General features: G+C 31.8%; 2 protein-coding genes across 3 annotated transcripts; one reads left to right on the top strand and one right to left on the bottom strand.

The window, feature by feature from the left end:
- Positions 1–3,026: 3,026 nt before the first annotated feature.
- Positions 3,027–7,407, bottom strand: LOC139516328 (uncharacterized). Its single transcript, XM_071306374.1, has 2 exons — positions 7,302–7,407; positions 3,027–5,413 (listed from the first exon to the last, which is right to left on the bottom strand). Exon 2 carries the CDS (start codon positions 5,399–5,401, stop codon positions 3,728–3,730), a length of 1,674 nt encoding a protein of 557 aa, XP_071162475.1. The 5' UTR covers positions 5,402–5,413; positions 7,302–7,407; the 3' UTR covers positions 3,027–3,727.
- A 3,579-nt stretch (positions 7,408–10,986) lies between these two features.
- On the top strand, positions 10,987–25,797 carry LOC139516310 (trans-L-3-hydroxyproline dehydratase-like). 2 transcript variants are annotated; one of them, XM_071306348.1, is made up of 5 exons: positions 10,987–11,402; positions 19,114–19,573; positions 21,528–21,677; positions 22,445–22,590; positions 24,515–25,797. In XM_071306348.1, the coding sequence occupies exons 2-5, from the start codon at positions 19,123–19,125 to the stop codon at positions 24,773–24,775; spliced, it is 1,008 nt and encodes a 335-aa protein (XP_071162449.1). In that variant the 5' UTR covers positions 10,987–11,402; positions 19,114–19,122; the 3' UTR covers positions 24,776–25,797. The 2 variants fall into 2 exon arrangements, with proteins under 2 accessions (XP_071162449.1, XP_071162450.1); XM_071306349.1 differs by lacking the exon at positions 10,987–11,402 and adding an exon at positions 17,711–17,993 and having other exon boundaries at positions 19,119–19,573.
- Positions 25,798–26,601: the final 804 nt, after the last annotated feature.

Genomic DNA, 26,601 nt, shown 5'->3' with positions numbered 1-26,601 from the left:
TAAAAGAGTAAAAGAGTAAAACATTTTGGTAGACCAGTTTATGAAATTAAAAGGCAGAGAAACGGAAGAAAACACATTTTGAAGTTGAAAATACACAAAATAAACAAACGTTTCAATAACAAATCACTGTATAGAAACAAAGAAATTTATACAACATTCTCAACTGGTTGTGACTTGAAGCTTAAGATTCGAAAAGTAAAAAACAACTTGCCAATTGCAAAGGGTTATCAGGTTATGAATTTAGACTGTCTACAAGCACACATATCTGATATAACTTTGCATGCATGTTTATGTGCTGGTGCAATAAGCTTGACTAAGGAAGGGAAGGCACCAATTAGATTAGAGACAGAGGTGCGTTCGCTGGGTTTGGCTACTGTTATGTTGGCTAAGTGCATGGGATGTTTACAGAAATTTAAACTTGAAACCAGTCCAAAGGTCCCAGGATCTAAACGATATGACATTAATGTACGTGCAGTTTGGGGCAGTATGGTGACCGGCAATGGCCCAGCTCACCTTAATGAGTTTTTAGCAACTTTAAATTCACAAGGGTTATTGCAGCCGTCTTTTGGCGCAATTGAAACAGAGATAGGCAATTGGTGGCATAGCGTTCTAGATAAAGAGATGATGATTGCAGGCCAAGAAGAGAGGCGTCTAGCTATTGAAAGAAATGATTTCCATGAAGAAATTCCAGCAATTACAGTTGTAGCGGATGATGGGTAGTCCAAAAGAACACATAAACATTCGTACAATGCAGCTTGTGGTGTAGCTATAATTATTGGTAAAGAAACAAAAAAAATTTTACACATTGGAGTTCGAAACAAAAATTGCTACATCTGTAACAAAAATGATAGTACACCTCATACTTGCTTCAAAAATTGGGATCAAGACAGTCAGTCGATGGAGGGTGACATAATACTAGAAGGGTTTCGTGAGGCCGAAAAAAAAACAGGGACTTAGAAATATGAGACTGGTAGGGGATGGGGATTCCTCTGTTTTTGCTAGAATCAGAGAGGAAGTACCAGGTTGGGGACGGTCTGTTTTAAAAGAGGAGTGTGCAAATCACCTTTGTAAATGTTTCAGATAAAACCTAGAAAAATTGGTAACAGATAATCCACTTTATAAAGGGAAACATCATTTGACAAAAAATACTCGAGTGCGACTTGCAAGTGCACACAGATGTGCGATACGTGTCCGCTCCAGAGATCTAAAGGACAAAAAAACAGATAAATTTAATGCCATAAGAAAACTAACACATGACATAAAGAATTCTGTTCACCATGTTTTTGGCAACCATAGCCAATGTTCTGATTTTTGTCGGGCAAAAAATCAACAGCTCCAAACTACAAATGAGGATAATACATCTCTACAAATATCTACCAACACATCTGATTCAGGTATTGCAGTTGAAGAACAGTTAATTGATTATTGGAGTGAGGGGCATCTGTTTCAGCCCAAGAACAGGCTCGCTTGTCATGTGCACACTTTATTTTGTATACTATGTATTATTATTTCATTCTTTGTACCAATGCGTATACAGTGGTTTTAAAGAATAAAATTGTCTTGTCTTGTCTTGTCTTGGAACCACGATAGCTTACAGTAATGTTGAGCAGCACATTATAAAAGACGTAACAAACCTTTTATGCAGGATTGCTGAAAAATCCGATGGACTTATTAACAACTCCACTACCAATCTTGCAGAAAGCCAATCACTACATAGCTAAAACACAACATGTTATCAAGCACACTTTTATTGAGTTCGATAGAGTGCACCTTTTCTGAACGCAAAAAAAAAACACCTTAATTTGTACTTTTCATAAATATTTCGTTCCACATTCACTTTATAAAATAATTTGTCTCACAAAAACATCATAAATCGACAATTAAATGTTTGTTTTCAGTTGCAAATTGATAATGCTTATGTGTGAATTCATTGTACATGTTGTATACTGAATCAAAGACGGTAATTTGATGATTTCCGGTATTTCACGAGTATTTGCAAGTACATATATTTTATTAAATATTTCATATTTTAGACGATATATAAATACTGCAAATGATTTAAAGTCATATGAAACGAGTGAGTGGTGAAAAATAATGTTTATCCAATTCTTGAACCAATGCATGTATATATCATAAACTTAGTCCTCTGTGCACGATTTTATCATTATTATCGCAAATATATCATATAATCGTCAATTTTTTTTCTCTCTGTTTGTTATGATTTAAAAAATATGGCTGCTCATTAAATGTCGTGTTTTGAAGCCGAGTTTTACCGATTGTCACCTTATAGTAAACAAATCACAAAAAGCATGGGTATTGAGCACGTGTTTAACATGTATAATCAGATATTTGTTTATTTCAATGACAGATCCATGCGTATTGCGGTCACCGGATTTTTACGAGGAGGGTTACGCTCGGGTCACTATGCATACGGAAAATCTGTCGGCGAATTGCTTCCTGGAAGCAAGCAATTAAAAATAAGTAAACTTCTTCTAAATGTGGACAAATTAAAGAATTTTCCTCAGAAAAAAGTATATTTACATAAGTTGTATAATGAAAACTATCCATTTAGTTATAAAAAACATATGCATATTTTTTTTTTATTTGAGGTTTCTTATGACTTTAAACATTGCATAATGATTAATTCTAAAGTTTAATTAACTAAACGGGTGATTGTATAACAAATTTCTTTATGAAAGGAGAAAATATGCCTTAATTTTAACCCAAAAAATCGGATTGTTTGTAATAAAAAAAAACACTTTTTTTTTTTAAACAAAAAATCTTCAGAGTTACATTAAATATGATAATTTTGTATCTGTTTTAGTTGTTTACACCTATGCTTTAATTTTTTTTTAATCGCTTTATATTAAAAAAATAATTTAAAAATTACTTAGTCGTGATTGCTAAATGAGGGGACCATTGACCATTTTAAACCTCTTTTGGACACTTTGTTTTAGTGTAACACCTTGTATTTAATCAATAAAATAATGAAGTTGAATTCTATAAAAAAAAAAATCGCGGTACCCTGGGGTGTATTACAAACTCCTTAACTAGAGCGCTTTTGAGAACTAGCTGATGGACTACTAAGACCATTTAATTTGGTTAAATATCAGTTTTTTGTTTCGCCTAAATGCATACCCACAGCCTTTCCATATTCATTTTAGCCCCTGAAGCGTTTTCGTACAGTGTTAAAGTTTTAAATGTTTCTTCGATAGACTCCTCACTTTTATTAAAGAGTTGAGTATCGTCAGCAAACATATTAATAAAATTAAGAAATGAAATGGGGAATGTGTCAAGGCGACAACAAGCTTTGTTTCAATATATTCCCCAGTTCTAGTAGGAAGTTTTATTCCTTCTATATATTAGGATTGTTTCTAATTGATGCTGCAAGTGGTTCTGCTTGCAGAATATATACCATCAGAGCTATTGCGCATCCTTGACGAATTGAACGAGTTATGTCTACAAATCTAGAATAAAATTTATTTTGATTATTTTAGTAATTCGGTGTTGCGTAATTAACGTTTTCTCCAGATCTTCTTTTATATTTTCCCCACCACAAATAATGTCTGTCCAAAGTCATTAACGTGTCAATATTAGGTTTGTGGCATAGTTAACTGTTTTTGTATATGTTCATGACACAGAAAAAAGTCGTTATAACCATCAATCTAATATTTAAGACGTGCACGTTTGTATTCCTTTTGTATAGTCAGCCTTAGCCGAATTGCAACTAAATAACACGGAATAAAAAAACACTGTTTTGTGTGTTGCATACTAGCAAGAGGCTCTTTTCTTTGTTGTAGAATACGCGTGTTGGATCCTGTATTCCATCTGCTTCAGTTAGTAACGTTTTACTGACTTTTCCACCATCTTGTAGCATCAGAAGGTTATTAGACTTTAAACCTACAACAAACACATTCTGGTCAGGATCAACGGCAATTCCTTCAGAGGATACAAGTGACTTATCCTTGAAACTCCACATTTCCTCTCCATTTGAACTGCAACAATAAACAGTGTTTTGGTTGCTATCTATATAGTAGATTCTAGTTTTGCTAGTTGTGATATTGTAAACATTCGCTATGTCACACTTGATTGTGTTAAGTATGGTTCCTACCGTATCCAAAACCACGATTCCTTCACCTCTTACTGCAGCATAAATCTTTCCTTCACTGTATGATATTCCCCAACAACTTTTCTTTAATTTCAACTTTCTGATAACGATTGTCTTATTCAAATCTATTATCTCTATATACATTTGAGCACCATACGAAACCGCGATGTGATCGGTATCTATTAATATGAGATAATAAGGCCTCGCAGAGACGGGTAATTCACGGATCAATTTTCCGTCATCGTTATACTCTAATAATACATTCCGTCCATAGGTATCTGCAATCAATAAGTTACCATTTGACAAAATAGTACACCCTGTAATGTACATGCTTTTTCCATTTTGCTTTATCGTGATCTTCTTTCTTAACTCCAGCCTTGTATTATGAACGGATCTTCTGATTTGTGCTGGTAATTGAGCTTGATCAATCTTTGCATCTTTAAATGGAAAGCTGGTGGTACTTTTGTCGACTTTTATCTTAGCAAAGCAGTCGACATCTTTTAATAGTGAAGTAATCCCCTGGTGTAATTCAATGTCTACACTATAATTATCAATGGAACTTATGGCTTCTTGTATGGCTTTTACCTGGCCGTGCACCTCTTTGTTCATCTGATGCGTGCTTAGGAACACATGGAGGTCGGGGGCGAAACGCTTAAGTTCAGATGTTTCTTCCTTGAAACGTTTAATGAGTTTTTCAATTGTATTAAGTTTTTTCGTTAACTTTTGATATTTTGACTTGCAAGATGAATATGTTGTTGACAAATCATTTAATAATTTTCTCTCCAGATGATCTAAACGGTTATTTATAATCTGCCGCGTAAGGGAGATAAATTTCCTAATTCTAATTTCTTGCGTTTCCATATTTTCTGTAGCTGCCTCGCGGTCCTTAACACATTCTTGTATGTTTTCTATTGTGTTGTTAATAGTATGTTCTAAGTCTGCAAGAGAAGTTGATGCTTTAGCATTTTTTGCAGCTTCGGCTAGAGGAATAATGTCATCTGAACAACTTTTGTGCTTTGCTGGGAAGCATGCCAAACAAATAGGCATTTCATGCAATTTACAATACATCTCAAGTTTGGACCCGTGGTCTTTGCACTCTAAGTGAACCTTAACATTTTCAATTTTACGGTAATCTCCGATTTGGATCAAATTATGGTCTCTCGATATTTTCATTGATTTATGTGGTTTTTCGCATACATTACAAAATCCTTCGTTGCAATCGGTACACCATTTCTCTGCATTTTTCTTAATGTCGTCGTGACCACAGGGTCCACATCGAACTGGAGAAGCCATTTCTAAATAAATCTGGTAATGAATAAAAGGAACAATATTATGTAACAAGGTTTAAAAAAAATTACACTGTAAATTGATTGAAAATTCTATGCATTTATGGCACTTTGTTGTATTTTAACATACACATTTACTGTTCTTCATTTATTCTAATGGAGACTATCTTCTTTAGAAATTAAACGGAATTTTAAACCGTTAAAAATAGGATGTGAAATTTTCGATCCTCTTTTTAATATATATTTTAAAAATAAAACGCGACCCATGCATGTAATGTTTATGGAATAAACGTTTCACTGATGATATCGGATATTTATTCTGTCGTAACTACAATACCCTTCCCTTTTCACGAATGTGACATACCGAATTAGACTATTTACCGGATTTGTAATAACATAAGCAACACGACGGGAGCAGGATCTGCTTACCCTTCCGGAGCACCTGAGATCACCCCCAGTTTTTGGAGAGGTTCATATTGCTTAGTCTTTAGTTTTCTGTACTATTATTTGTCTGTTTGTCTATTTATTTTTGTCCATAGTGTTGTCAGTTTATTTTTTATCTATGAGTTTAACTGTCCCTGTGGTATCTTTTGTCCCTCTTTTCTATCACTGATTATGTTTTAAACATTTTTTTATAAAGAAAATAATTAAAAATAATCATAAAACAAATGCCTTTCTTTTCTTGCTCAATATATATCAAATTAGGATTCTCAGTTAATTCTTTTTAGTTTTGTCACTAATATCTTTTTGTGAATTCTTTATTTTTTTTAATCAAGGATGAGAAACTTCAAGGTGTGGTATAATCGCACGTAAGACAACATTTATTTAGGAAACGATACTATTACATTTTCCCAGCACTAGGTTGGACTTTTGTGTACCCCAGACAGGTGAAGAAAGTCAACTGAGGAGAGCTGTGGTTGGATTTTAAGGGTAGAATATATTTTATTTATCTATGAATAACCGCTGTGTGTATATTTACACAATATTTTTGAAACCAATTGAAATATTCTCTTGAGAATTATTCGAAAAGACTCCCAAAATTTTATAAATTTGGTTTAAAATGACAGTGGGCATGTATAGCATACACAAGCTCCGTCGGAAGTTGGTCATTATACTATTTGGCTTCAATTTTTAAAAACAGAATAATAAAGTACTAACACCACACATAACTGTTGTATCCAGGTTTGTATTATAAAAATGGTAAATTTAGAAAATGTTATTAGGTGTAATACCACCAAATCACGGTACGTCACATCTGGTTGTAAACGAAAATAGGTCGAAAAAAATTATTCCCATGAATTTGACAGTTGTAGGTAATTTAATCCTACATTTTATTGCAGTAAAACATTTTCTGTGTCTAAAAACATATATCTTGGGTATTTTAGAGCACCATTCTTTTTTGATCTGGGATTACTATAGAATATTTTGGAAACTTTGGAAGCTTACATGGTTCCTAAAGCTTGTCCACATGTTAAATAAGGGGGGAAATTTGATTGGTTAATTTCCAGTGATGGTTATTTTCTTATATGCAATGAAATGTTATTTGAAATTTTTTCTATAGTACTGGACAGGATAAAACTTTACTCATGCCAAGTATTTCTTTATTTAAAACAAAGATAATTCTGCACAATTTTTTGAAAAATAGAAATTTAACAAAGACTAATTGGGGAAAATCACTGGTGGTGTTACACCTAGTATTGTCGCCTATGGCAGAAATAATAGTACCATTTTCCCTATATATAATGCGGTAGTATGACGAATGTATCCATAACATGCAGAAGAAGGAAGTAATAAGGAAGTTGAATATAAAAATTAGGGTAATGATAATATTGTAAAATTACAAAAATATGCGATTAAATAAGAGTTATAAATAAATGAATTAGACAAGGTATGAAATATATACTTACCAAAAGATGATCTCTTTGTTATCTACTGTGTCATGTGAATAACCAAATGCAAACAATGTCACATGGTATTAGAAGCACGTGAATAAACAAATACATATAATGTCACATGGTATTAGAAACACAGTGCTTGAAGCGCGTTTATTAAGAATGGAAATCAGTATTATGTGCAGAGATAACAATTTTTCACAAAAAATGGAAGTAAAATATCAAAGTTGATTATAAAGTTTTAAAACTAGAGATGCATATGATAAAAGTAAATGTGCAAATAAATTATCTCCCAACGATTTGGCACTGGAGAGGTATTGCGACGACGTAAACAGAATTATACACAAAAGACAAAATACCCTATTATTTGGTACCAAATACACAATTATAGATCAGGATTTTTATATCAAATGCGAATCATTGTTCAAACTTTAAGGACATTTCCATATACCTCAGTACTATTGAAAAAATAAATCTTCAATATTTAAGAGATCAAAGTATTATGACAATAAGGATAATTTTAAATCTCTGTCTATTTCTGAAATTAATTCTTACATAATTTTGATTTTTTTACCCTGTATGCTAACATTCCCCAAGTGAAATTATTTGATTGTTTTGAATAAACATAATAAACATTGAACGACAAAAGTTCTTCCTATGTGACGTTTAAATTTTCTGACGTCAGACACGCGAAGCAATGAATGTGTTTTTAATTTGAAAGATGCTTTTGTGCTTTTTTGTAAAATTGTTTGTTTAAAGATTGTAACACCGTGATGACTGCTGACTATTTTATTTATTTTATCTATTTTATTTATTTTGTCTGTTTTGTTGACGCATCGTTGTAAATATACCGGAATATGATGAGACAGTCGTACAAGTGAGAGGTTACGCGCTATAAAACCAGGTTCAATCCACCATTTTCTACATAAGAAATTCCTGTACCATGTCAGGAATATGACAGTTGTTATCCCTTCGTTTGATGTGTTTGAGCTCTTGATGTCGCCATTTTATTACGTACTTTCCGTTTTAAGGTCAAGTAACAGTAAATGAACGCCGTCTAGCGGATTCCGCGAAATATTGCGACGTTTTGTACGAATTACGTCCCTTTGACCAGATTTTGCAATGTTAAAATTTCAACCGGCGACTTTTCAATGGGACAACGGTAAATCTGACGGAAAGTATGTATCTTCTAGGAGAATGAACTTGTTTGCTAAAATTGAAGAAATGCTACAGGATTTTGAAAATGAATACGAAAAGTCATGAAGACGACCTTCAAAACGAAAATCAGGTGTTTGAGTTTGGATGTCTGCCGACCAGTTAAAACAAGTGTGAAAACTGTTGATCACTGTTGCTCACCACTATTTCTACATAATTGTGATGAGGAAAAACAGTGCGGTCTCGACAGTATATTGAACTCTGACACAAAATAGTACTTTTGATGTCATTGTTTACTTAAACTAACCAACAAATATGAGAAATGAAACTTCTGGTGAAAGGGAAATATATTTAGACCATTCTGAGTCAAAATTCACTTGTCTATGAGTTTGCGTTAAAAATTCAGGATTAATGCGCTACATAGTACACTAATTTAAGATTTCAAGAAAACAGGGAGTTATTTTGGTAGTACCTGTGTTTTCAAGATCAGAAATTTCATATAAGACTTTAAACATTGGTTGAAAATTGGCATGTAGAAAGGTGATACATGTACAATTCAGGATATACCTGGTTTCCTTGAAGTTAAACTTAAGGTAAAATATTAAGATAGCTGTGAAAATTGCAAGATTCGGTTGAACAGACAGAGATTTTTAATTGGTGGTCTGACACCTTTATTTTCATTTTCCTCCCAAAAATAACACAAACTGAATAATCATAAGAAAAGATGACAAATGCGACTATACCTATATAGAACACAGAGGCATGATGATTAATTCATTGTAGAAGTGTAGTAGGTGGTTTTCTATGCGTTAGGAATAACACCAATGAGAGCTTAAGGTTCTGATTCTTTATTGTACCAGTATATAAATAACAAGTCTGAAATAGCAATTATACAACATATATAAATAACAAGCTATTTCATATAACATAAATATATATACGTTTACGACTATCACAGGTTATATAATACAGAAATATAATAAATAGTATAGTTGAAAGTTATTAACTAAGTAGCAAGTAAAATGTATTGCAAGTAGAGAATGTTCAATGTTTACATTCAATGAAATTGACATCGGGTGTCACGTGTACTTTTACAAATGCTTGACCTTTAACTCTATACTAAATCGGAGAGTGCTTTGAAATTTACGTGTATCTGTGTGTTTGTATTCAATACTGGTTTACCTTACAAACGGTATATAATAAATGTTACATCTACATTTATTAATAATGACTTCATTAAAATATATAATACGTAAACTACATAATATCATACAACAATCATAAAGTTGCAAATATAATAATCATAAAGACTTTATATGATGTCAATATTATCGATTCTTTGAAAGCTCCAAACTAACGGGAGGTAACTCATGTTTACAATACAATATAAACAAAGCTAAACTATAAATAAATATACTCTTACCACTTGTGGAGTGAGTTGTACTACTGATAAGGTTAACGGCACATCATATACACATCACAATCATGTGTTCTACATAATTACATTACATGGAGTCCTGAAACCAAAATACGAACATAAATACTCGGACTCTTAATTATAAAAATATACAATGTAACAAATATTCTTTACTCATTCATATTTGTACTTGATAAAAACTATTTACTACAAAACTATTACTTTATATAAATGGAAACACTTTTCCGTCTTTCACTTAATAAGCCGCCATTTATAAAATATAGACTATTCATGACAATAATCAAATAGTAATGTACGCAAATTAACAATACAATTCTACCGTGGCAAATAAACCGTAGATTATAAAATCATATACTTCTAGCTTAATAAAATACTATCATGTACATCTCGTGTACTTGTGTTACATACATGCGATATTGTCACGGAATAGAAGTTCCTTCATAATATAAGTTCCAAATGGAAAAACTATTCTGGAATATTATTTCCACAGGAATAAATATTACAGTATATGTTCCTAACGGAATAAATAGTATAGAATATTTGTTCCAACAGGTACAGGTATTATGACATTGTTTATAATAAAGTTTCCACTGGAACTTCTGTTACGTGGAACAAATATACGTTGACAGCATGAGGAGAACGTTACAAAGCAAAATAGAAACTTTACTAAAATATCATTTACGTGAAAAATATAAATAATGTTAATAAAGAAGTAACTTACAGTATTCTATAATAATGTTGTCCAAAATATATAAGGTTTACAGGTAAACTATGTGGTCAAGATAAACAGACATAAATTCAATGGACTGTCATGGCTATCGTCCCGTGGAAATGTACAGGTACAAAACAAAGGAAATTAAACTTGACCGCGAAAATATTAACAGCCAATCAAATACAATGATTCAAGTAAATCCCTAATGAATATTCATAGAAAATAACGTGAATATTACTATACATAAAAGTAAGGTTTGCAAGTAATAATTTAAACTGAATATACAATATTCAAAATATGTAATTAAGCTTTATAATAAATATAGTAATTAAATAGATGATTTTTACAATATATAAAATGATCATAAAAATCACTCTGCTACAGAAGGAAGAGAAGCGACACACAAAATTAGGTCTTCTCGTTTATTAGTATAGATACTCTAACTTTTCTTTTACAGTACTTTGTATATCCCCATCCCTGTTTCACTTGAATTATTGTCAGCTTATTCGAATATGAGCATGTTTTCTGGCACGTTTGAAATAAATGCAATTCATCTAATGTTTGAATGTAAATTTACACAATCATGTAATTATAAACATTTAGCATGTTTTAAAAACAGGAAGAAATGTTTATAAGTGCAACACACGGTATTTTTGGACAAGAAATCAATTTTCTTACACTTTTAAAATTCAAATGAAGTAAAACAAGAAATCAATCTGGTTGACGCAACAATGACAATCTGTTACACAGAATAATAGTGGTGCATTTCTTTCCAGTGGGTCTCAATCAACACTGATTTACAGAAATCTTGGTAAGAATTTAGTCTTAGATGCTTGATTTTTTTATTAGTTGTTATTGGCTTTGAATAAGCCGTCAGTAACTGCGTGTAGTGGCGGATACAGAGGGGGGCATGAATGCGTACGCCCCCCTTTTTGCTTGGACTTAGACTAGACTTCGTAAACTTTGCCATTTCCCGTGTATTTAATTTTTATGAGACAATTCTTTTCATATACAGATTTTTTTTTTGCCAGTATTTACTGATTATTTCAAAGTAAAAATACAAAATACTGAACTCAGAGGAAAGTTCAAAACGGAAAGTCCCTAATCAAATGGCAAATTCAAATGATAAAACACATCAAACGAATCGGCAACAACTGTCATATTCCTGACTTGGTACAGGCATTTTCAAATGTAGAAAATGATGAATTGAACCTGGTTTTATAGCGTTAAACCTCTCACTTATATGGCAGTCGCATCACAGTAGAGTGATTCGGTATGGTTGAGTTGACCAGTTCGTCGAAAAAACGTCACTCAGTCATTTTGAAATTCAAATTACAGGAACACATTTGCAATTCTGAGCATGAAAAATCATGACACCTTCAAAGCGACAAAGGAGTGAGCAAGAACGTATTGACTTTTATTTCACAATTCAACCAAAAAAAGTTATACTCTATTATAATCTCATGAAAAAAGTTCCACATTAATATTATTTACCTACGAAATTATGTTTAACCCCAAACGCCCACGCCTATCTTAAAATAACATAGCTGAATAATTATCCCCAGTCAGTATAAGCTCTGGATAGATTTAAAGTGCAAGGTTCGAGCCATTGTTTGAGGAGGCAGTCTAAGATCTGAGAGTCTGGCCGTATTTAGATTGAAAACAATAATCTTGTCCACTTTTTGGCTAATAGAAACGAAAATTTCCAAAAGAATAATATAGCATTAAATGAACATAATGAATAAAAAACGGGCGTATTTTTTTTCGGGACGGGGGTTTGCATGAACTGATATATCGAATACTTTTATCAAGATCAGACTGCAACCTGCCTGCTGGTGTGGCCTTTATGTCTCCATTTGTCGACCTTCATTCATAAATTCGTAGTCATTTCAGACTCATTCGTAGCCTTTGGTTAATTTTCAATTGTGTTGGGTAAAACATATCAACCAAACATTTGTATAAAAATTGCTTGTTTGTCTTTTTTAACTCGTGTCGCTCGTATTGTAAAATTCATCGAATAGCGCGGCGTGTATCTTGTTTACAACAAGAAATCTGTGAGTTTATCAGTTCATAGCTTTTGACCCATACTATAATTTTATGATAGACAATTTATGGGGAGAATACAACATCCAAAATGTCCAACTCTTACACTTAACAGCAACTATTAAATATACATGCCCCACGTCAAGAACCGTTTAAGAAGTGCATTTTACACTTATTTTATGTTTTTTAGCCAAAAAAAGGTCCCAAAATTTAGAAAACTTCGCCCCACTTTGCAAAATCCTGGATCCGCCCCTGTATTCTATACGTAGTATGTCAAAACTGTCCATACAAAAACCCTATACATGCTATATTCACTGGGAAAAGACATCGTGTAGCAGGAAATAAGAATGGGGTGCAAGTTTGGGACATTAATACTAAACTTTAATAGTCTTGTACGGTAAGACTAGATATCCCCTATTTTGAAAATTATCACACCATTCGGAACAATTAAAAATATTTTCAAAGTAGCGAAAAGGAAATGAACCACATAAATTAATACTGGTCATAAATTCTCCGCTGCTGTCAGTCAGTCATATAGATGACACTAAACTATAATACATTTAAATTTTTAACCTTCTTTACGGTCGGAACAATAATTTAATATTCATACAACAGTTTTTAGACTATAACAAATGAAAAATAAACAAAAATGATGTTTCACGATCATTAATCCATCGCTACATTTTGTATTCTGACGTGTTTGTTTTTTTTCTAATGGTGTTTTCTTTCACGTCCGCAATTTTGTTGAAAGTTTCGATGTTAAAAATAGAACGCAAATCTTTTTAAAGATACATGTATAAATAGTTTATGGTTTAAAGAGTTATACATGGAATATTATCCTAATAAAAGAACATTCAGTGGATCCTTAAAAGAATTTTCTTACTAGTATTGATTCGTATGGTTGTCTCCTCAAAGGAAATATATATATATGGGTAAAAATTAACCGAATAAAAAATAAAAATGTACCCTGAAAGTAGCATCTCAAATATAGAATAGAACTGTTCTCAATTCTACTTCACCCATAAAACTTGAAGGTCGAGAACGAGATTATATCGATCATCTCTATATCATACTACTACTATATACCTACTAAAAAAAATAGGAGGGGTCCTGATTCCGAAATCCCGGACTTTAAAAAATGAAATCCAGAGGTCCCGAATTTAAAGTAATTTAAAATAAATCCCGCCATCCCGAAATTCGAAAAAAGAATTCCCGGATCCCGAAAAGATTAATTCCGAAATCCCGTATTTAAAAATACCCGATCCCGGTCCTCCCCCCTCCCTCATTTGTGTGGATGAACTAAATAACAAAATAAACATTTACGAGTCATGTCTCAGCCTGTGTGCGATTGTATTTTTTTTTGTTTTTTGTTTTTTGTTGTGTTTTTTTTTTTTTTTTTTGGGGGGGGGGGATTATTTTGGTAGGCATATTAAACATTAATTTGTACATCTGTTTTTAAGGTATATCTCAATCTCCGTATGTTTGGTTTCCTTGTAAATGTTTTACACGATGTATCTTCTGGAAAATACACCGTGCTTCAAAGATCGTGCAATGTCTTGAGAGAAAGCGAAAATCAGAGAGAGAAGGACATTAATTTATTGTCACATATAATAAGATCTCAAAGGGAGTTGCAGAATAACGGATACTGGCGAATGTAAAAATTGAACAAAAAAGTTTGCAAAATTATAAAGAATAACAACAGAAAATAAAATAATAATTTAATACAACAGTGTAGACACAGACAAGAACCATGTACAGAATTAAGAAATCATTTAATGATAGAAGAATTTTACAAAATTGTTTATTGAGGATTTTACAGAATAAGCGTTATATTTAAAGATAAAGAACATTTAGGTCCACACTTCATATGAACCCTTAAAAACTCGTTGGATTATCTCGTTGTGGCTGGTCAGTAATAAATAAAAAAAGTCACTGGTCAATTCAAAGGTTGTCGTAAGTGATGCAATATATTCTTATTTTCCTGTTCCCCTTGTGTAACTTCCAGTTTTATTGAAGTTTACATCGATCAAAGCCTTAGTTTAATTTAGTTTCCTGTTATTACTACCCTCCTTTTTTGTCGCATGTTGTGTATCATGTACTGATTCTATATATACTTCGAGCATACACATGTACACTTATGGAAAAATAACTATTTACTAAACTTTTTAAAACGTTTTTGTAGACTTGTATACAATAAATTTTATGCAGAACAAAAAAAAATATTTACAAAGATGCGTGTTTTAATTGCAGATGTATAAATAACCGCACGACACTCTTTCAATAATTTGTAGAATCGTTGATATAATGTTTGTTTATATATGCGATGTTAAGCAGTAGTATATGGACAGAACTCGATCTGTCGTGATATAGTACCAAAAAACGAGCTATTACATGTTCCGCTGCTAAAGTAAAGTAACCGTTGTTTTCAAAAATTTGCCAAATCATATATCGGAACGGAGAAAAAATGCAAACAGATGATCTACACGATAATCTAAGAGATATACGAATTAGTTACCAAAAAAAGTGACAAAATTCAACATTCTCCATTAGAGCAAATATTAATAAAGATCACAACCCTGACCACATGCACACCTTCAATATATGTACAAACAGACAACAAAGTGAAAACGTTCTAGGATTCAAACTGTAGATGTTATGCGGATTAACTATAATAGGGGAAGGACGGCGGACAGAGGGACAGGGGTAACACCCCCCCCCCCAACTTTTAGTTGCGGGGGCATAACAAATTATAGTTTCAATTACATCTTTTATTGCGTCAACTTGTATGTTGTAGACAGTAAACCTGATGATTTCTATTTTTATGTTTTTACTATTTTTGCGTTCATGTACTTACAATGTATTTTTGTTTGAATTAGTAATTGTTTTAGACATGTGTATTGATAATGAACATACATGTATCATATTTTTTATAACGTATAATTTCTTTTTAAAATGTTCCATAAAAGAGGGTCTGATTGAGGTTAACGGAATACAGAATAATGGGCAAAAAATTGCAGAATAAAAGGCAAAAAAAAAAGAAAAAAGAAAAAGAGCATAATTGGGTGCCTAAATATAAAGAATAAAGAATATCGGAAATACAAAATAAAAATTAATGATAATTATCCAGATAAAAAGAATCTATCAATACGAAACACATATTAATCGTGCATAATCAACACGAAGAACGTTGGAAATAATTAGCATGATAACTTGACGTTATGTAATAAAAATAACGACGTCACGAATTTTGATGGTTTTTTTGCCAAAATGTTAGGTTTGCGTCGCTTTTACAGGGAAAACGAAGTCGGTGACCATATTTTTTTTATTTTAACATCATCTAATTCGTAAGACAAAGAGGAAGAAAATGTTAATTTAAAAAAAAAATCTATGGAGCGGTTTACGTGATTTATACCGGAAACAGAAAATTGTAGAAGAAAAATACAGATTCCCCCTATATATTCAATGTAATTTAGTACCCTCTTGGACCATTTTAAAAATGATTTTTTTTCTCGAAAACGAAGTCGGTGACATATACTTTTTTTTACATTTTCTGATGTATATTTTCAATATCTAATCGAGTTCTAAATTAAAAAAAAATCTATGGACTAGTTCATTTACTGATCCTTGACCTTATTGCGAATCATTGTTCATATTATAAGGACATGTCCTTATAGTTAATTTCTACTAAAAATAAAATCTTCAATATGCCATAGATCTAAATGGCAAAATTAGAACCATTAACCCCTAAACCAATTAAAAATTTCTGGATGTTCTACTTCTGTTTGTCCTTTTAGGATATCAAGAGATTTTTTCAGGGTTTTTTTTGCATTTGGTTTGTTTATTATATTACTTTAAGGGGGTAGACCTTGGTTCAGGGAGATAACTCTTTAAATCAGTTAAGCGTTTGTAAAAGTCAAGTTCATCAATGTATTTTAAGCATTTACCTGAAACAGATTGAAAATAATCTATGTAACATAGAAGCTTAGAATATATTTTTGAAAATGGTTGACACAAACGTTCTGATGATTTTAAGAGTTATTTCCCTTAACCTAGATCTACCTCCTTAAATGATAATTTCAGCTGGTCAATAATTTCAACAGGAATGATCAAATATCTACTGCAAAATTAGCTTTTTAAGAAATCATTAATATATGTTATTTAATATACCTTTTGTAATTCGACTGACCGAGGAATACAAGTTTCTAAATTCTTATTTCATACTTGTCATTTGTAAATTTGCTTGTTTAACATTTTAACTACTTGAGTGGAGGGTCTGTAATAGCTTTATTGCTATGCGGTATAGGGTTTTGCTCATTATTTATAGTTGCATGGTAACTTATAGTTGGTAACTTCTATGTAACGTTGTCTCTGCTGGCAAATTGTCTCATTAATTGGCAACTGATTCACATTTTCTATTTTATTGTCCCAAGTCAGTAACCTAATTTCTTTTGCTCACACAATGTTGTCAATATAATTGAATCTTTTGCGACTGTCATACAAGTGAAAGGTTTAGCTAGCTATAAACTCAGGTTTAATCCACCATTTTCTTCATAACGAAAAGTCATGAATATGACAGTTGTTTGAGCTTTTGATTTTACCATTTGAATAGGGAATTCCGTTTAGAATTTTCTCGGAGTTCGGTATTTTTGTTAATTAACTTTTTTGTTTTCCATTCGTTTATTGTGATTGAGCTTTTGATTTGATAGAGGAAACTTTCCGTTAGGTATTATTTTTGTTAATTTTTTTTTTTTTTCCTAATCTTTATTAGAATGAGAGAGAAGACGCTATAATAACAATTGAAATCAAGTCAAACAAATACCGAAAACATCTTGGTAAAAAATAAAAACGACAGAAATGCAAACACAGTCTAGAAATGACTATACATAGAAACTGAACACCCTGCTCATCGTGTGTTTTGTTTTGCATGGTTCGTGTGTGTGTGTGTGTGTGTGTGTGTGTGTGTGTGTGTGTGTGTGTGTGTGTGTGTGTGTGTGTGTGTGTGTGTGTGTGTGTGTGTGTGTGTGTGTGTGTGTGTGTGTGTGTGTGTGTGTGTGTGTGTGTGTGTGTTCTTATTTATAGAATTTTCTTACAAACTTGTGAGATATATTTTCGCCTTTTTTATTGTTAGAGCATGAAAAGTTGATATTCAACTTATATTGTTGTAAACTATATGTTAAACTATTAATACTTTTTATCATATATCTTAGTATACTCGGTTCCTCTCTGTTAGACATAGTATACCTAATATCTTTATTTGATAAATTGTTAAACTGAATATTTATCCCATTTACTTATAATTTGATGTGAAAAAACTATATGCTTCAAGAACCTGACCTGAATAAAGGGTAACACACAGCCGGTGAGTGTAGACATTTATTAATTTAAAGGGTGTAAGAAATAAGAAAGAAAATGAAAGAAAAAGAATATATAGTTTCAAAGGAACTTCATTTGATTCGAATTTTGTCTACTTGATTGTTTATTGTTGATTGCCGGAGAAAAACGTAAAAAAATAAAATATTTTACAAAATTTTGATAATAAAAAAAATACAAATTCCTTTTTGTTAATCTAGTCAATAAAGTTGACGTAATGGATATCTATATTTCACCTCTAGCTTTTGTTCATCTTGGCCAAATTTTAGTCTCAAACAGGCCTTAATGAAATGAATCGAAGTACATCTGACCTTAACTGTCACCATACAAATAAAAGATTATGCTCCATTTCAAACCAACTTATACCTTTATATATAAAATTCTATTGATTTCATGTTGAGGAACTGAAAAATCATAAATTCTTATAAAAACGCATCCTTATAGGATTCGTGGATGGTCGTTTTCTAAGCGTAAGACATGACCAAATCGTAACCCCAGAAGATTTTTTCACCCTGCGAGTGTATTTAATAATCGAGTCATTGCCTCAATTGTTTTTGGATCATAATATATCTGTCTCCATTATGTTTGGAACATTGTGTATTTTTGTTTGGGTTAATGCAGATGTATTAATTCTAGACTTATGTATTCAATAAAAGATATAATATTCTTCACATCTAATCAATAAAAGCTTAAAAATGTAACGTTGTATACGATTTTGATTATACGTACACAATAAGGGTTTTCACCAAGATTCGTGGTTTATTATATATGGTAGTGGGAAAGTGCAAGCGGGGCAAGGTGTCCATGTGACCCATATTCTTCCTGTTAATTATATTTTGATATACAGTTGTTTTTAAAAATCATTAAGAAGCCTGAAATATAAAAGATAACAATATTTTACTATTATTCTTATACAACCGAATCGTACAAACATGTACTCACATATATTTTATAGTGTACTCACATATATTTTATAGGTAAAGAAATAACATGTATCAAGAATGAAATAAGTAATGTGTATTTATCAACAAATCCTTTTATATTGTATAGTCTTGCGACAAATTTAAATCTGAATATCCTCTACATTGTCTTGATCAATTTATTTGTAGATCAGAGACATGACTACTTTTGTAACAACTGAAATGCATACCTGTGGACAGCCAATCAGAATAATAGAAAAGGGGTTTCCGAAAATACTAGGAGACACACTTCGAAAAAAGATGGACTACTTAATACAAGAACATGATCATCTGCGTAAGCTCTTGATGTGGGAACCCCGAGGACACTTTGATTTGATTGGTGTACTACTGGTTCCACCAGATCATCCCGAGGCGGACATTGGTGCTATTTTCATGCATAATGAAGGATATGGCCCTATGTGTGGGGATGCTACTATGTCCTTAGGAAGATATTTAGTAGATAAAGGCATCGTTAGAAATTCTACCATACCTCAAACAGTTGTGAAAATCCAGTGTCCATGTGGACTTGTCGAGGTTCGTGTACAAAACGATGGAAAGAAAACAGGAGCTGTTAGCTTTTTAAGTGTTCCTTCGTTTTTGTATGAAAAAGGTATACAATTGTAAAATATAAGTTATTAGTTTTAATCATCTCTGAGTTGATCGAGCATCCTGTGTGGCGGATTTTTTATTTGTAAGTGAGGCTTTTAGAACAATATGCGTCGCCAATTTATCATAAATTTTGTAGAAAAGGCTGCCAAATTCAGTTCAGAATACCAAAATAAGAAAATGTGTTATACTTGTAAATGATACAACTGTCGACCTAAACCAAAACACGTAATAGTTGGCAACTACCGGTCACCATCAGATCCTCAACAATGAGAAAAATCATACTGCATAGCAAGCTTTAAAAGGTTTCCACATTACCAATGTAATACAATTCAAACGAGAACAATAACCGGCTGATTTACTATCCTATCGTGATTTTCTAGATAGAGGGTTGCTGCTAACAAGGAAGCTAATAAACCAAGAGTTCCAAATGGTGAAGTTGAAATCATCCCTTCGTAAATTTTATGGACGCAATCACCACGAGTTGGTTGACTGTTATGGAATAACCGTTTCACAGATGATATCGGATATGTTCCTTAGGTCGTAACTACAATCTCCTTCCCTTTCATGAATGTGACCTACCGAATTTGACTATTTTCCGGATTGGTTATTGCATGATCAACACGACGGGTGCCACATGTGGAGCAAGATCTGCTTACCCTTCCGGAACACATGAGATCACCCCTAGTTTTTGGTGGGTTCGTTTGGTTTGTTTTTTTTAGTTTTCTATGTTGTGTCATGTGTATTATTGTTTGTCTGTTTCTCTTTTTCATTTTTAGCCATCGTGTTGTCAGTTTATTTTCAATTTATGAGTTTGACTGTCCCTCTGGTATCTTTCGTCCCTCTTTTATATACAAAACATCAAGCAAAAAGCAAAAACATATAAGATATACAGTAACAAACGACAACTACTAGGTTGAAGGCTTCAAGCCTTGGACAGCCACATAAAAGGACAACAGATAAGAACAAACTACTAATAGATCTAGTTGTTTCATTGGCACGCATATCACATTTTTTATATCTCTTTAGTTGTTCCTTGTTTTATAAAGTAAAACATCTTTTTGTTTCTTACAATTTAGATTGAAATGAATGATTATATTCTGCCTTCAATTCTCGAATTGGTATACATGTATATTGGTTTCTTAAGTTGGAACTTTACGGATTTTTATAGATAATTATATGTTTTGATAATATGAATTTTGCTTTCATTGTACGGTTGTTTTTTTCTTAATAATTAAAACATTGTCATACTTTTTGAATTTACAATTTGTAATTAGGAACCGCTTACTTAAAAGGAATAATTAAACAAACAAAAATTTCAAAAGTGTAAAAAAAATCTTCAAAAGTATATAAAAAAAAAATAACAAAATAGTTATCAAAAGTACCAGGATTATAATTTTATACGCCAGACGCGCGTTTCGTCTACATAAGACTCATCAGTGACGCTCAGATCAAAATAGTTAAAAAGCCAAACAAATACAAAGTTGAAGAGCATTGAGGACCCAAAATTCCCAAACGTTGTGCCAATTACGGCTAAGGTAATCTACTCCTGGGTTAAGAAAATCCTTAGTTTTTCGAAAAATTCAAAAGTTTTGTAAACAGAAAATTTATAAAAATTCAAAGCAGAAAGTCCTTAATCAAATGTCAAAATCAAACCATGACACACAACTCACGACTGGACAACAACTGTCATATTCCTGATTTGGAACAAACATGTTCTTATATAAAAAATGGTGGATTAAACATTGTTTATAGCTATCTAAACCTCTCACTTGTATAACAATTGTATACAATTCATTATATATACTAGTTTGGATAAAAATGTGTGAACAAAATAAACATTATAAACGACATGTCTATGGAAAAGCCTGTTGATGATGCATGCATAGGCTCGTAATACTGCATTGTAGAATTGATATAGCGTTTTATATGCTATGTTTATATATTTTTTTTTACAGATGTGTCAGTTAATGTATCAGAATTTGGACAAATTGTTGTCGATATTGCCTATGGTGGTGGTTTCTATGCTATTGTTCCTTCTTCGCAGTTTAATTTGGAAAATGATTGTTCTTCGGTCAAGATGAAAGAGGCCTCAGGAAAGTTATTAGGTAATTGTTGTCGTCAAATTAGAAATTTTTGTTGCAAAATATTATCGACGATGTGTTGTCAACAGTGATAAGGATAAGAATGGCCCATGATTCGTGCAATACTATTCCGGTCGTATTATTTGATATTCATAAAAGAGTCTGTCGTTATGAACTAACATGAATTGTTTTGTTTAACTCTCCACATATTGACTCTTCAATTTATATTTTCATGATACTTTGAAATATATACATCACAATTTTTTAATCGTAAACCGTCATTGCTTCAAAATATTTGTGAACGTTTTTTTTTAAACTAGATGTTTCAGTTTTAAACGAATACCCTGATTGCAAAAGTAGGTCAACCAGCACGATTGAAACTCGATCTTGTAGTCACCATATCAATATATTAAAAATGAATCCTCGCCAAACGTCTATTAAACGAAATGCAACTCAAATTAAATTTGTAAATACGCGAATGTACAAAACATTCAGCTCAAAAACGACAGACCTTACAAAGTAAACCTTTGAACCAGTACAACACATGAACGTCCAATGACTATAATTTTGCCAGAGTTCGGACAGTCATAACGAAGCACTTTGATTATAGGTCTCATTATACCCTAGTGCACGTATTGTACTTTAATGATGCCAAAATATGCAGGCGTCGTGAAAAAAAGATTGATTTTAAATATCCAAAAAGGTCAAACATCGGTAAAATTGTGTGACCCATACAATGACAAAGTCACACAAATGTTAAACACCTTGTTTTGAATTGTAATTGATTTCAGGCGAGCTGAGAACCAATTATAAAGTGATACACCCAGAAAATAGTGATGCAAACATTTCGTATATATATGGAATTATTGTCACTGATGGGAAGGATGGACACAACGAAGAAGTAACAACAAACTTTACCTTATATGCAGATAATGCGGTATAGTACTCATTATTTAAAAATAATCGTGTTTTCGTTATTTCAATTTCTTTTTATTTTTTTATATTGAATGCGTCATGTTGTGCATACTGAGTGCTCAGTGTAATACTGGAATTTTATGGAGAAGAATCCGAATTTACTCATTACTGCATAATTCAATGTATGTAACTAAATGTAAGGAAACTTTGAGGGAAACAATTATGTGTCATCTCAAATCGTAAAACTAGTAAACATTTTTCAAATCTTTCAAAAATATGTTGATTCTTTGTTGATGTAATCCGGAAACTTGAGTGCACTTGTCATTCGCCTGTCGAAAATAACATATTTAATTGAAATTGCAACTTAGGACATAGTTTGTGCGTGATATATACATATACCCAAAAAGTTTTTTTTTACACATATTAACATTTTTTGTATCATTTATTAGCAAATCATGTTTGGGTAAAGCTTTTGTTCATATCTTAATACTAAAGACAAGATATTAAAACTAGCATATGTCGGAACTTAGAGCTGCTTCGCACTGAATTTCAGAAAGTTTAAGTCGAACTGCAAAAATGTGAGTCAAAATTAAAAAAAAAAATACTGATGTCCGACAAATTAATGTCTAATGAACATCTGATTATTGGCAATATGTAGATTTTTAAAGGCATTCAAATCATGGGAGTAACATATGTATGACATACATTATATATACATTTCATAAAGGTGGATATGTTAAATGGTACAAGAACTATCAAATTTAATATGAATATGAATTACACATTTTGTAAACATACAATTCTATTATTTAGTATTTCAAGTTGAAATAAATACGTGCATTTAGCGTTTATGTGTTTGTTAACAAAAAATGAAATTGCTAAAATAAATGGTTTCAATTGAATAAACTATGGAAAACATTGTATGTATTAATCATAATTTTAGTGGAATTTAGTTTTATTTCTAATTAACTTGTGTATAAAGTCATCAACATTGAACAACAAAAAAAGAAAAAAAAACAATGCTGTATCTGCCAAAAAAAACGTCTTTTACCACCAATGATGCATATTATTTTTATATTCAATGTTGTACTTAGAGCTGCTTCGCACTGAATTTCAGAAAGTTTAAGTCGAACTGCAAAAATGTGAGTCAAAATTAAAAAAAAAATACTGATGTCCGACAAATTAATGTCTAATGAACATCTGATTATTGGCAATATGTAGATTTTTAATATTTTTTTGATTTTCGAATTCATGGGTCAAAAAGTGTTCTTATTCATACATTTTCTTTTCTTCAGAACAACTTTAGAGTAAAAGGTGGTATATGCGATTAGCCAAATGTATTTTTCTCCATTATTGACATGATTCAGCATACAATCATACTGCTTTAATTTGTAACACTTCCTTAATTCACATAATCTTATTTCTGTAGTAATGCCACCCTATTTTACTTTTTGGGTATGGATATATAAATCTTTAAATTTCAAATATTCTTCACTTTTTAAATATTAATAAAAACAATAGAAAGTTACAAAGAGGTTTATTACAAATCTTGTTGCAAAATGAATACAACAACTGTGTTATATACGAAGTTGAAGAAAAATCAAATGATTTCGTTGAACCGTTGGGAATATTGAATTGTAAATAGATATATCAAAGCTTCCATATTCGAAATACACAGTGTAAACTTGATTAACACATCGTTGTCAATATAATGGAATTTTGATGCGACTGTCGTGCAGGTGAGAGACTAAGCAAGCCTTAAAACGAGGTTTACTCCACCACTTTCTACACAAGAAAATGCCTGTACAAAGTAAGGAATATGACAGTTGTTATCAATTCGTTTGATGTGTTTGAGCTTTTGATTTTGCCATTTGATTAGGTACTATCCTTTTTGAATTTTCCTCAGATATAAGTATTTTAGTGATTTTACTTTTTGATTTATATAGGTGGGACGAGCACCTTGTGGGTCAGGATCGTCTGCTAGGATAGCTCAACAGTACGGTAGAGGACTGATCAAGCTGGATCAAACAAGGGTATTTGAAAGTAGAACTGGAGGCAGATACAGAGCAACACCTGTTCAAGCAGTGAAATGCGGAGGTTATGATGCTGTCGTGGTAGAGGTGTCAGGCAATGGACACTACACTGGAACATCTTCATTTTCACTAGAAGAAGGCGATGAAATAGGAAAAGGATTTTTGATGTCATGAAAAAGTTATCCTGGACAAGGAATGTTTAATTTGCAAGTGAACGAGGCTTGTTTAATTTTTAGCGCTGTATCATATTAGATTTGCTTTGTTATTATCATGCCATATTTGATGAGACTGTCGTCAAAGTGAGAGGTTTAGCGCTATAAAACCAGGTTCAATCCACCATTTTCTACATTTGAAAATGCCTGTACCAAGTCAGGAATATGACAGTTGTTATCCGTTCGTTTGATGTGTTTTGTCATTTGATTTTCCCATGTGATTATGGACTTTCCGATTGAATTTTACTCTTAGTTCAGTATTTTTGTGATTTTACTTTTTACATTCGTCGTTCTTTATATTGACTTCTGTCCAATGGTGTCATTCGGCATGTGACTACATGGGAGATCGGTTCGATGACATGCATGGTTAACCCCACAGAATCCTTATCTGCATGTTCAGATCAGGGAGTCTTTAGTTTATAGTTAAATAACTATATAATCAAGGAAAATTCAAAACGGAAAGACAAAATCAAAAGCTCAAAAACATAAAACGAATGGAAAACAACTGTTTTATTCTTGGCTTGGTACAGGCATTTTTATATGTAGAAAATGGGGAATAAAACCTGACTATAGCTAGCTAAAACGTTTAGTTGTTTGACTGTCGCATACAAATCCATTATATTTTTTGTTTAAATTATTTTTCATTTGATGTTATCAGCTTAAATCAAGTCGTGATAATTTCTTTTGATTTTGTTCTTAATTTTTACAGCTTACGGTGACATGTAGGGGTCAACATCCTTTTATTCCTCATCCCATTCGTTTTTTTTGTATACTGTACAATTATTCATTTATGTATATCTAATATTAATACTCAGATCATTAAAGTGTACTTAGAAAGACGCCAGACTTCGATTATCTGATGGTGCAAATATCTTCTTTTAAAGGCATTCAAATCATGGGAGTAACATATGTATGACATAAATTATATACATTTCATAAAGGTGGATATGTTAAATGGTACAAGAACTATCAAATTTAATATGAATATGAATTACACATGTTGTAAACATACAATTCTATTATTCAGTATTTCAAGTTGAAATAAATACGTGCATTTAGCGTTTATGTGTTTGTTAACAAAAAATGAAATTGCTAAAATAAATGGTTTCAATTGAATAAACTAAGGAAAACATTGTATGTATTAATCATAATTTTAGTGGAATTTAGTTTTATTTCTAATTAACTTGTGTATAAAGTCATCAACATTGAACAACAAAAAAAGAAAAAAAAACAATGCTGTATCTGCCAAAATAACCGTCTTTTACCATCAATGATGCATATTATTTTTATATTCAATGTTGTACTTTAGAATAATAAAAGTATAACACTTTCATTTAATTGTTGAATGTAGTAAGCTGGTTGAAATAAATGCAAATATTCAAACCGACTCAAAGTGAACGATATATACTGTAAAAACTGTATGCTATCAAGCAAATAGTACAATACCATTACAGTACCAATTTCAAATTCTGGGAGTGCATTTCAATGTCTCTTCATTTATACCCGAGGAGTACAAAATTGTCATTCTAAAAATAAAAACGGAGTGTTTACAATGGCAGCCGAATATTTATTTGAAGACAAACAAAACATAAATGTGAAATATGCATTGGGAATTTCAAACAATAACTTGAACCTATTTGAAATCCGTATTAATGTCACACAAATACGGATTTCTAATAAACTCCTTAGCAGGAGATGGCCTACGCATGACCTGGACATGTTGATGAACACGGATGCTGATATATATTATCGAATCCATGCATTGTTGATTTGACTTTTCGTAATTTT

This window comes from Mytilus edulis, chromosome 3, assembly GCF_963676685.1.
Source record: "Mytilus edulis chromosome 3, xbMytEdul2.2, whole genome shotgun sequence".
Taxonomy (NCBI): Eukaryota; Metazoa; Mollusca; class Bivalvia; order Mytilida; family Mytilidae; genus Mytilus; species Mytilus edulis.
The sequence above is the reverse complement of the archived record's forward strand: the minus strand, read 5'-3'. Positions and strand labels throughout refer to the sequence as shown.